The 12,044-nt window shown below is 46.5% G+C and overlaps 2 protein-coding genes across 6 annotated transcripts in view; one reads left to right on the plus strand and one right to left on the minus strand.

The window, feature by feature from the left end:
* Positions 1-4,391, plus strand: part of LITAF (lipopolysaccharide induced TNF factor) — a 31,685-nt gene extending 27,294 nt beyond the window's left edge. For all 3 annotated transcript variants that reach the window (XM_079954088.1, XM_079954089.1, XM_079954090.1), the window contains exons 3-4: positions 493-649; positions 2,827-4,391. In XM_079954088.1, coding sequence (XP_079810214.1) covers positions 493-649; positions 2,827-2,935 — 266 coding nt within the window. In that variant the 3' untranslated portion in view covers positions 2,936-4,391. The remainder of the gene's footprint in view (positions 1-492; positions 650-2,826) is intronic.
* Positions 4,392-6,529: 2,138 nt separating this feature from the next.
* Positions 6,530-12,044, minus strand: part of LOC307203127 (multidrug resistance-associated protein 1-like) — a 77,721-nt gene continuing 72,206 nt past the window's right edge. For all 3 annotated transcript variants that reach the window (XM_079953665.1, XM_079953664.1, XM_079953666.1), the window contains 3 exons: positions 11,261-11,427; positions 9,509-9,703; positions 6,530-7,848 (listed from right to left, as the gene is read on the minus strand). In XM_079953665.1, coding sequence (XP_079809791.1) covers positions 7,740-7,848; positions 9,509-9,703; positions 11,261-11,427 — 471 coding nt within the window. In that variant the 3' untranslated portion in view covers positions 6,530-7,739. The remainder of the gene's footprint in view (positions 7,849-9,508; positions 9,704-11,260; positions 11,428-12,044) is intronic.

Raw genomic sequence — 12,044 nt, forward strand, 5'->3', positions numbered from 1 at the left:
AGAACTCTTCTTGTTTCTCTACTTGGCTTCCACCGTGGGAGGGATAGGATTCCTTGAAGCGACAGTAGCGTAGTGCTTTAAACGCACAGTGCAAACGGGATCCCGGGTCCTTATAGCATCAGTATGTAGCCCTCACTGAGCCCCATAACCCTCCAGACATGGTTGGGCTGCAGCTCCCATCATGGTCTCTGACCGTCGCCCAGGCTGAGTTGCAGCCCAGCAACATCCCCTGTTCCCTTCTTGGGGGTTCAGCCATGTTGGCATCTGAAAGCCAGCAGTTGAGACAGAAGAGGAAGCCTCTTCCTTGAGATGGTTCATTTTGATTTTCCATTGGGGTGGGCTTTTCTCCCGGCGGATCTGAGCTTCTGGCGAGCTAGACGGCAATTTGCAAAGCACTTTTGCCCGGGTGTTGAGGAGGAGGGAGTACGAGGTTGAGCAGGAAAGGAGTGTGACTCTCTCGCCCTTGTCTCTTTGCCTCCTCTGCTGCCCCAGTTACCGTTCAGGCGGTTTACGTCCAGGCACCGCTGGTCTTCCACGACCGTCCCGTCCAGATGAACTGCCCTGCGTGTCAAAAAACCATTTTGACGCGCCTCTCGTACACCTCTGGGGCGCTGACCTGGCTGGCTTGTGGCGGCCTCTTCCTGGTGGGGTAAGTAGGTCCTTGTCAGCTGCCTTTCTATACTGATCTCTTGTATGCATTAAGCCGGGGGCTGCTGAGCTGTGACCATTGGGCATGCTGGCTGTGGCCGATGGGAGATAGGAGCCTCGCAGTTTCTTGGAGGGCCGCAGGTTGGCTGCTCCCACATTACATCGGGGGAACGTTCACAACCAACATTATTATTATTATTATTATTATTATTATTATTATTATGCATATATCAACCACCTTCTCCAAGGAGCTCCACGTGGCGTACGTGGGCTCTCCCATTCCTCATGTAACGTCCACACAACAACCCTGTAAAGTAGGTTAGGCCCAGAGGGAGTTACTCGCTCAGGGTCACCCAGTGAGTTTCACAGAATCTTGGAGTTGTCGGGGTAGAAGGGGTCCCATTTGAGGGGATGCCAGGAAACAGGGAATTAAGTTCACATGTTGTGGGGATATAAATATGTACAATTTTTTTGGCAAAGGGTGTTTAAGGAGATAACAGAAATCACTGGGTTAAAGCTGACCAGAAGTCCAGAGGTAGTACTATTATCAATTTTCGATGAGACGGAAGGTTCGCAGGCTATGAAGGCCTCGTTCACAAATTTATTGACAGCTGCCTAAATGATGTTAGCTAGGAAGTGGAAGGGGAAAGCAGAATATAAAATGGAAGAATGGTATAAAGAGGTGTGGGATATACAGTGGTACCTCGGGCTACAGACACTTCAGGTTACAGACTCCGCTAACCCAGAAGTAGTACCTTGGGTTAAGAACTTTGCTTCAGGATGAGAACAGAAATCACGTGGCGGCAGCGGGAGGCCCCATTAGCTAAAGTGGTGCTTCAGGTTAAGAACAGTTTCAGGTTAAGAACGGACCTCTGGAACGAATTAAGTTCTTAACCTGAGGTACCACTGTAGTTATTAACGATAAATTAACGTGCCATTAAGGAAAGGCAGGAGGAATGATTTTAAGGAGATATGGAGGGCATTTGTAGAATTTGTACTGTTAAAACGGAAAGGGGTCAAAACCATCGCAGGATGTAATGAAAATTTGGGAGGTTGGATAGTTACAATGGAACGGTCTCGATGGTGGGGTGCACATTTTTATTCTTATTTATTTATGATTATTACTTTGTAAACATTTTAAAAATGTAAATAATGGTATAAAATATAAATAAAAGAATGAATTAAAAAAGGGGGGGTCCCAAAGAGTCATTCGGTCCAATCCCTTGCAATGCAGGAATCATGGCTGAGTGGGGATTTGAACCCCCAGGTCCTAGTCAGACACACTAACCACTTAAGAGGGTTAGACAAATTCATTGAGGAAAAGCGTATCTGTGGCTCCCAGCCATGATAGCTCTGCCCTTCCTCCACAGCTGGAGGCATCAATGCTTCCAAGTAACAGTGGCTAGAGACCACGGCAAGTCCTGTTTCCTGGTTTCCCGCAGGCACCTGGACTAGATGATGATGATGATGATGATGATGATGATGATAATATTAATAATTATACCCCAGTAAAACATCAAACATTCAAAACCTGCCCCAGTAAAACATCAAACATTCAAAACTTCCCTAAACAAGGTTGCCTTCAGATGTCTTCTGAAAGTCAGATAGTTGCTTATTTCCTTGACATCTGATAGAAGGGTGCCACCACCGAGAAGGCCCTCTGCCTGGTTCCCTGTAACCTCACTTCTCGCAGGGAGGGAACCGCAAGAAGGCCCTCGGAACGACCTCAGTGTCCAAGCAGAACAAAGGGGGTGGAGACACTCCTTCAGGTACACTGGGCCGAGGTCGTTTAGGGCTTTCAAGGTCAGCACCGACACTTTGAATTATGCTCGGAAAGGTACTGGCAGATGGGCTACTGGTCTGATCCTGCAGGCCTCTTTTTGCATTCTTAAGCTTGGCGAGCGAGGGATAAGGCCCCTTTGTCACACCAGCTGCAGACCAGGGATGCTTGTATGCACCGAAGTTTTCATAGACGCTCTATCCACAGAACAGGAGTAAGATGCGGTGGTGCTTTATTGCATTAGGAAACTGCCTTGAGCTGAGCCGGAAGGTCCTTTCCCCCTTGCTCAGTATTGTTAACACCTGTAGCCGTGTTACTGATCTTATCCAGAAACGGCAGTCACAGAGTACCTGGGGCAAGAGTCTGTGTTCTGAAGGCTGCCTGCTTTCTCTCGACAGGTGTGTCGCCGGCTGTTGCCTCATCCCCTTCTGCGTGGATTCGCTTCAAGACGTTGACCACTACTGTCCCAGCTGCAACGCTCTTGTCGGCACCTACAGGCGTCTCTGAGCAACATTAGGCGCGTGCTTTTTTAAATATATGCTTTTTCCCCCTTTTCTGGAGTACATGGAAATAATTTTTTCCGCCGTGCCTTTTTTTGCCTCTGAAGATTTGGCTGCAAGAAGAACCTTTGGCCAAGAAGTGGGATGTGTTCCTCCAGCCTCACGTCCAATAAGTGCGTGTTCTTTCTTGCAAAAATCATGCCTGCACTGTCCACGGAAAAGTGTTGAACTGGTCATCGTCTTAATTCATCTTTGTGCTTTGGCACTGTCCCCCATTCTCCTCCTTTTTTGGCATCGAGAGGAAGCGTTGCAATTGGAAACCTCAATGATATTTCCTTCTCTCTCTGTGTGTGTAAATTGCTAAGGCCTTTTATGCAGCCTCAAGAGACACTTGGTTCCAAAATTCTCTCTCCCAGGGGAATGATGAGATCCCTGTGGAAAAAAAAATCCTATTTTTTAAAGGTAGCTTCTAACAAAATGAGGCACTTCAGGGCTTCTGCAGCAACTGATTTCAAGTTGGTGACCAGGTTTTTAAAATTTTATTTTGCAGGGGTCCTCAGAACCTCAGGTTGCCTCTTCAACTTCAGAGACCCCCTGGTAGTGCCCTTGTTTGCTACCCAGGTGCTCCAAAATCTGTTTTTGTATACATTTGGCGCTTTATATAAGTGCTTCGAGATTTCCGAAGCATTTTAAAATTACCGGTGAGAAGTAAATGTGAGGAAATAGGTTCCAGGCCTAGAATTTTGTCTTTCTGACCCAAATGATCATCTTTCTGCTAAGAGTCAAAGATCTCAGTGCCTCAGTCCAGTGCTTCAGATCCTTCCCTCCTTTTTACATGTTTGGCTTGAAGAGGACTAGCTTCTGATGTATCCAAAGTGTAGAGCAAATCCTAGAGAAAATAATGTCCAGATAGGTGATCTAGATAAACCGATGCTGTGAATGTTGAGGCTAGATTCTCTGTTGGGGCAGCTATCGGAAATTTCCTGCCCCAGTGACCCGACAGGAGAAAACCTCTGCTTTTCTTTCGTCCCCACGGGCAAGTTGCAGGCCAGGCGAGCAGCTGCCAAACGAGTTCATCACAAGCGCCCTTTGAAAGCAGATGTAACAATGATGGAGATACTTGAAACCTATTTCTATTCTGAACTAAAAGTACAACGCATTAGAGAGCTGAAGACTCGCCTGCAGGAATTGTGGGTAGCAGCATTGGATAGATGCTTTTATTTCTTTTTTAACGAGAAGGATGCAGCTTGCAAAAGACTCTTAGCTCTGCCGCTGCAGATCTGGGCAAGTTTATCTACACCAGATTTGCCCCACCTAAGCCTGAAAGGAAAGCAGACCGCTGGAGATTTTTAAATACATTGTTTTTTTGGTGTGTGCTTTATTTTGCATAGGCTATACACACGTGATCTAGTTTGAATTAAACAACGGTTTCGTCCTCTAAATAAAAAGGTGCATCTTGTAAATTGGCTGTTAATGCTGGTTCTGTGCAGGATGAAGCCCACCAGTGGCTCCTAACTCGGATGGCTGTGTTGCAGGGGCGGCATGCTTTGGAGGATGAGTTGCGGCAACTTGCAGGAGGGGAGAGCGTGCTGTTGCACCACAGTCCTCCTTGCAGGCTCCCACAGGCACCCACCTGGCCGCTGGGAAAACAGGATGCTGCAGGAGATGGGCCATTGTTCTGATCCAGCAGCCTTCTGTTATTGTGTTCTGGCATTATTGCAGCTCTAGAGGAGGAGGGTTCGTGGCCTTCCAGAGCCCCAAGACCTCAATAAATCAGCCTGGAAAGCCACTCCGAACCCACTCTCCCACCCACCCTGACGTGTAAACTTTTCACAGATGCCTGACTGATTTCCTCATCCAGCAGGCTCTTCCTACTTCAGATTTCGCTTTCTGAATTGGGGGTATGGTGTGTTTTTGAGATCTGCAGGTGGCAAACTATTTCTCCCATGTCCTCTTAAGTAAAGGCAGCTCTGCAGCAATCTCTCTAACAGCCAAAACCAAGCAGCCCTGTTTTTTGGGGGGTGGGGGGTGGGCAGACATCTGCTATGAGAGGGACTTTGCCCTCAAGCAGTTGGTGCTTGCAAAATGCAGGCTTTCCCCCCCTCCCCATCAGTTGATAGGGAGAAAGGTGGTTTTTTTTCCACCTGGCAATTGGGGGTGGGGGAGCAAGGGATTTTGGCAGGTAGGACAACCCACCTGCCAGAAATGTGGTTTTATTGTGATGTCATGTGACTGGCAGGTTGCTGCCCCACCCACCTGTCAAAGCTGGACCTGGGCTGGGACCACGATAAAGATCTGATCGCCGGAGTCAAAAAGGCTCCCGCCCCTGTCCTACAGGAAGTGGCATGGAAAGGATGTGTGTGTGTGATGCTGGAACAGATGGTCCTTTGGTCTGATGCAGCAAGGCATGTCTTCTCCGCTGCTGCTGAAAATAAGCTATTTTGCCACATTCATACAGAGGATGGGGAAGGCTCTCCTCTCCATCTGCCCACCTTCCCCCCCCCCCTTTATCATGTCTTAATGCAGTAATAATAATTTATTATTTATACCCCACCCATCTGGCTGGGTTTCCCCAGCCACTCTGGGCAGCTTCCAACAAAATATTTAAAATACAGTAAAACATCAAACATTAAAAGCTTCCCTAAACAGGGTTGTCTTCAGATGTCTTCTAAAAGTCAGAGAGTTGTTTATTTCCTTGACATCTGGTAGGAGGGTGCCACCACTGAGAAGGCCCTCTGCCTGGTTCCCTGTAACCTCGCTTCTGGCAGGGAGGGAACTGCCAGAAGGCCCTCTGGGCTGGACTTCAGTGTCCAATGATGGGGGTGGAGAAGCTCATTCAGGTATACTGGGCCGAGGCCGTTTAGGGCTTTCAAGGTCAGCACTAACACTTTGAATTGTGCTCGGAAAGGGACTGGCAGCCTTCAACCTGGAACAATGGAGTTAACAGAGGAGCATTCTCCTTGCCCCACCACCCATGCACCCTTTCACTTGGGATGCTGCAATTTGCATCCTGTGTCTCCAGCTTGGCCTTAAGTTTCATGCAGGCCCAAATGGGAAAAACAGGTTTGGATGACCAGCGTGTGCCCTGCTGAGTTAGGGCCCCTTCCAACAGCTTCCTTTTAGGAATGGGTTTCCCCTTTGATTAGAATCTCCCATGCTCTTGATCACATGCTCTTGAAATCATGTGACGTTTGACCTCAGGGTTGCCACAGAAGGGGATTTCCTAGCTTGCTTGCTTTGTTCCAGCTATCATGGGACTGTTCCTCACATGACACTAAAAAGTTCAGAGCTTTGGTTCAAAACAAATGATCTTTGCTACCTTTGTCAGAAGACCATAGAAAAAGCTATCTAATCTACAGCCCCATGGCCATTTATCGTTATTAAAGCACAGAGTTACCTAAGCCTATTCATAAAGACAGAAGTGCAACTTACAATTGTCCACAAACCCCACATATTTCACCTTGCAAAACCCAAATTAAACCACACACCCAAGGAGTTACAATAAGTCCACTATTCCCATGCTGGGTAGACAAAACCTTCCATCTCTGTATACAGCAACCCTACTGTTATTTTTCTGCAGGTTTACAAAGAACAAGGACAGTTCTCCAAACAAAAAGGTTTTTACTGAAAGCTCTTTCCATGAGTCATTACAAAAATACCAAAGTAAATTTCGATCTATTTAACTTTAGAGAATTGTATTTACAAAAAAAATAAATAACTTTATTCTAAGAAAAGACGTGTCTTTTTTAAAAAAGAAAAAAAGTCAGCAACATAATTCAAAGTCTGCTGTTCCAAGCTCCTGGAGTGAGCATTTAGATGCACTGATAAGTTTGATTTTCCTTCCAGCTTTGCTTTGGTAAAATGACTGTGGAGAACACAAGAATTGTGGGTTTTTGTTGCAGATCCTTTCCAATTAAAAGAACACAACAGCTGGAGGAGGGGGGAGAGGAGAAAGGACCTTAGACAGAAACGATTAGGCTGAATTTTCCTTTTTGGAACCACAACAAAAACGCATTTTGCCTACAACTGGGAGTGATTCTTTCACCCACAGGGTTAAATATATATGTATCTTATGGTATAGGGTAAAGTTCTTGGGAATAATAAAACAAGAACAAAAATCACCTGGTCTTCCATTTTCATTTTTTTCCTCCATCCTCAAAACAAGCCAGAATTGCTCTAGATAAATGTATGCAATAAGCATGTTTTATCAGAATAGAAGGGAAACCCCTCGCTCCTCCTCACCCCGTGCGAGCCTGTGGCAATTCTGCTCATGGTGTTAAAGTTTTGGACTGTGCTTTTTCCTACCCTCTCTAGCAGCCATCCTAAAGGTTTCTCCCATTGAGATGCTGGGTTTTCAAAGGGAAATTATCCAGTCTCTCCAAGAGCTCCTTGCCACAAAACCAAGGATGGCTGTGCAATGTTTTAGGCACAAATTCAGCCAAGCCCTCCTCCAACGACTCAGTTTGGTCGTGGCCAACGGGGTCAGAGTGGACTCAGACCAGCAGCAATCGAAGGGCCAAAATATAGCCACCCCTGCGCTAGGTAAATAGATGGGATTGGGGCTCAAAGAAACAACCTGTCCATCGCTATCGCTATGCTTGAAAACTAACCCTTTAAAATGTCAGGAAAGTGTAGAGGAGAGAAGTAGATTTTGTGCCTGTTGTGTCTCCATTACGTTGCAAGGAGTGGAATTGTTTGGCTGGAGTTTCTTGGGCAATGGATTTTGGCAGATGCTGCCGTCTTTGTCCGTGTTTGGTTCGCCAGTCCTCTTCTGAGCTGCACCCCCAGCGAGAGAAGCCGCGAACCAGGCATTAAACCAAGCCAGAGTCTTTGGCCATGCTGTAGAAAATGCCTCTCTTCTGGATTAGGCTGGCAGGGGAGCCATATTCCACAATTTCACCCTTGTCAAGGACAATCACCCTAAAACAAAACAGAAATGTAGTCAGCACACTTACAGTTCCAGCGGAGTGGGTCAGAATTCAGAGATGCAGGTTCTGTTTTGATTCTCTGCTGGAAGTCAATGGGAGCCAAGGGCAAAATAGGGGGCAGAGGAGAAGAAGAAGAGGAGTTTGGATTTGATATCCCGCCTTTCACTACCCTAAGAAGTCTCAAAGCGGTTAGCATTCTCCTTTCCTTTCCTCCCGCACAACAAACACTCTGTGAGGCTTCAGAGAAGTGTGACTAGCCCAAGGTCACCCAGCAGCTGCAAGTGGAGGAGCGGAGACGCGAACCCGGTTCACCAGATTACGAGACTACCACTCTTAACCACTACACCACACTGACTAATCCCTGACTCAACACCGCTGGCCATGCACAGGGATAACTTGCAAATACAAGTACAAATCATAGAGGGCAAGGCTATCAATGGCTGTGTTCTCCGTTCACTGTCAGAGGCAGTATGTTGGGAATCACAACTGGGGAACCCTCTGGTCCCACTTGCAGGCTTCCCACGGACAACTGGCTGGCTGCTGCAAGGGCACCATGCCAGACTAGATGGGCCACAGGCTTGATTCCGTAGAGCTGTGCCCCTGATCACTCCACACACCGACTTCCCTACTGTTTCCCCTCCTCACGTTAACCCTGCAGAGCTTTCGCTCCCCGCCCTATGCAACAATGGAGCTCACTTTTCACCTTCCCCAACCCCTTTTTTAAGCTGCCACTTCTGTTCCACAGCCCCGTTTGCCCCAGTTTTCACCTCCACCCCATCCACTGCGAGATGTGAGGTTACAGGGAACCAGGCAGAGCGCCTGCCCTGTGGAACGCCCTCCCATCAGATGTCAAGGAAATAAACAACAACAGTGGTACCTCGGGTTACAGACGCTTCAGGTTACAGACTCAGCTAACCCAGAAATAGTACCTCAGGTTAAGAACTTTGCTTCAGGATGAAATCGTGCTCCGGCGGCGCAAGGCCCCATTAGCTAAAGTGGTGCTTCAGGTTAAGAACAGTTTCAGGTTAAGTACGGACCTCCGGAATGAATTAAGTACTTAACCCAAGGTACCACAGTATCTGACTTTTAGAAGACATCTGAAGGCAGCCCTGTTTAGGGAAGTTTTTAATGTTTGATGGTTTATTGTGCTTTAATATTCTGTTGGGAGCTGCCCAGAGTGGCTGGGGAAACTTAGCCAGAGGGACGGAGTATGTATGTATGTATGTATGTATGTATGTATGTATAAATAAATAAATAAATAGACTAATAATAATAATAGTAATAGTAATAGTAATAGTAATAATAATAATTTCATCTATATCCTCTCATACGAGGCAGCTGAGGAATGAAAAATGGAGAAATTTAAGTACAGCTGGAAGGGAAGAACACTGAGAGGAAAATGGTGACTGTTTAAAACAACATAAATAGTTTGAGTAAAGCAAGTCTTGAGGTACACTGGGAGAAAAATGGCAGTTTTAAACAACAGCAGAGGTTTCAGTAAAGCAGGGATGAAAGAACACAAATGGGTTGGTTTTTTGTTTAGTTTTTTAAAAACAGGAGAAAGAGAGATGTGTACAACACAGAAGCTAACACAATGGAGCCTTTCCAAACTCCCTTCTCCTCAGATACTCGCATTTTTCATCCAATTTTACCGTGTATAGTCCATGATTGTGTTCAACCGGTGTGCTATCGTTAGGACTGTGCAGCCCTCAAACTGTGTCCGGATTGTGGACTGTATGAGGTCATCTGTTTCAAGATCCACGGCCGCTGTAGCTTCATCTAAAACCAGGATTTTGGATTTCCGAAGCAAGGCTCGAGCAAGGCACACCAGCTGTCGCTGCCCAACACTGGAGACAGAAAGTAAAACACACAAACACACACAAAAACTTTAAAAATTGAATCTCTAACAACAGTTCATTTCAGGGCCAAATGGCTAATTAATCATGTTTTTAAAGATCATACTTGAATTAGCCACTTTCACTTTTATTTTGAAAAGAAAAAGCAGCTGCAAATGTGCACCCATGATCTGGGACCCAGAAAAGGCCAACCTTGTAAAAAAAACAAAATCTAAACAGCTTATTTAAAAGCTACCGCACAACTCAATTCAACAGTCTCTTTCGAAAAATATCTAACATCATTCCTTACTATTCTAAGTCCAACAGGAAGCAGAAACCTGCATTCTGTGATCATGAGGAAAACTACCAAATAGATCCTCTGTTAAAAAGCCGAGCAAAACCCTAAGAACCAGATTTTGCAGGATTTCGCTTTGATTTGGATTCCAGTACAGTCATACCTTGGAAGTTGAACAGAATCCGTTCCGCAAGTCCGTCCGACTTCTGAAACCAAAGCACGGCTTCCGATTGGCTGTAGTAAGCTTCTTGCAGCCAATTAGAAGCTGCGGAAGCCCATTGGGACGTTCGGCTTCCTAAAGAACGTTCGAAAACCAGAACACTCCCGGTTTTCGATCGCTCGGGAGCTGGAACGTTAAACTCCTAAGGTTTTCAGGAGCCAAGGTACGACTGTATTAGACTTAAGCACAGACACACAAAATGAGGAGTCAGCTCTCACATACAGGGTTCCATGTGACTCGCTAAGGCAGGTCGAGTTTCTGTTTCTAATATTGCTTTTTATGCAATTACGTGTCCTCACCCAATGCTCCTAAAGTGAGGAGTCTTTTACAGCGCAAGGGAGTGTGCCCCTACAACATATTACAGTCATACCTCGGGTTGAATATGCTTCGAGTTGAGCGCATTACGAGTAATGGAGCGCGTAACTTCCGGATTTTGCCCCTTGCACATGCACAGACGCTCAAAATGACGTCACGTGCATGCGCAGAAGCGGCGAAAAGCAACGCGCGCGTGTGCACACGTGCCGTCACTAGTTACGTTTACCTCTAGATGCGAACGGGGCTCCGGAATGGATCCCGTTCGTATCTAGAGGTACCACTGTATGTGGACAAAATATGGGTTTTGCACTGAGAGGTTAGGGTTGTTTTTTTTACAGTGTGGGACTTGGTTTTAAAAGAAGTGAGAGTGAGAAGGGTATCCAAATGTTGCTACCCTCAGCCAGACTTGCACACACAGATGCTCAGCGTTCCAGAACAGCACAAAGAGGCTAATGTTGTAGCTCAGTGTTTCTCAATCTTGGGTCCCCACTGGCCCTGCTTGTTAGGGATGATGGGAGTTGTAGGCCAAAAAATCTGGGGACCCAAGGTTGAGAAAGGCAGATCTAATGGGAAGTGAGGGGCACATGGAGCTTGTCAACCTGGGAAGCTCATTTCTCTGCTCTGCTGCTTCAGACTGAGGTTCACGGATGATGGGAGTTGTAGTCCAATGAACAGCTGGGGAAACCTAAGATAACAGGATTTGAAAGGAAAATAAAAAGGGGCAGAAACTGTACAATACCTGAGGTTCTCTCCTCCTTCGGAACACTCGTGGTTGAGTTTATCAGGGAGTGCCGAGACAAAGTTTTTCAAGTGAGCGAGTTCCAAAGACGTCCAGACGTCTTCATCAGAGTATTGGTCGAAAGGGTCCAGATTCATGCGCAGAGAGCCAGAAAACAAGATGGGGTCCTGTTTGGAGAACAGAAAACCATCAATCAGGTCTGTCTGCACTGCACATTTCAGAAATTTCTACTAAGGTAGGTGTGCACAATAGTCTACAACAGAGGTAGACAAAAACATGGTGCCCTCAAAACGCTGCTGGCCTACAACTCCCATGCTCCCTGACCGCTGGCCATGCGGAGAAGGGCTGATGGGAGTCAGAACCCCATTTCCTCTACCTACACGCAACTGCTTCCAATGCAGGAAACATGAAACGCTTGAGCCATAAGCGAAGTGCCCTCCAAGAGGCCTCCTTCCAGCCTGAGTATCTAGAAATCATTCTCAGCAGCAGGACTGGGCAGATCTCAGCAGAGGTCAAGTCCATGGGACCAGTGGGTTACACACTAACAAGAATGCAACATGGGCGTACTGTAGGAACCAGAGGCCACCTTTCCTTTCAGAAATTAATGTGCACATTTGCACTTTAAGAAGAAACAAGGTGAGCAAACAGATGCCAGAACAGGCCTTTGTAGGCACAAGTTTAATCTCCTCTTAGGTTCATATGTATATATCCTGTTGGCATCCGTCTGTCTCGATAAGATAGTGGAGTGTGCCTCTGGGAGTCAAACTGCTGCGCTTGCAGCACC

Source organism: Podarcis cretensis (assembly GCF_951804945.1).
Source record: "Podarcis cretensis genome assembly, chromosome: 14".
In the NCBI taxonomy this organism is placed as follows: Eukaryota; Metazoa; Chordata; class Lepidosauria; order Squamata; family Lacertidae; genus Podarcis; species Podarcis cretensis.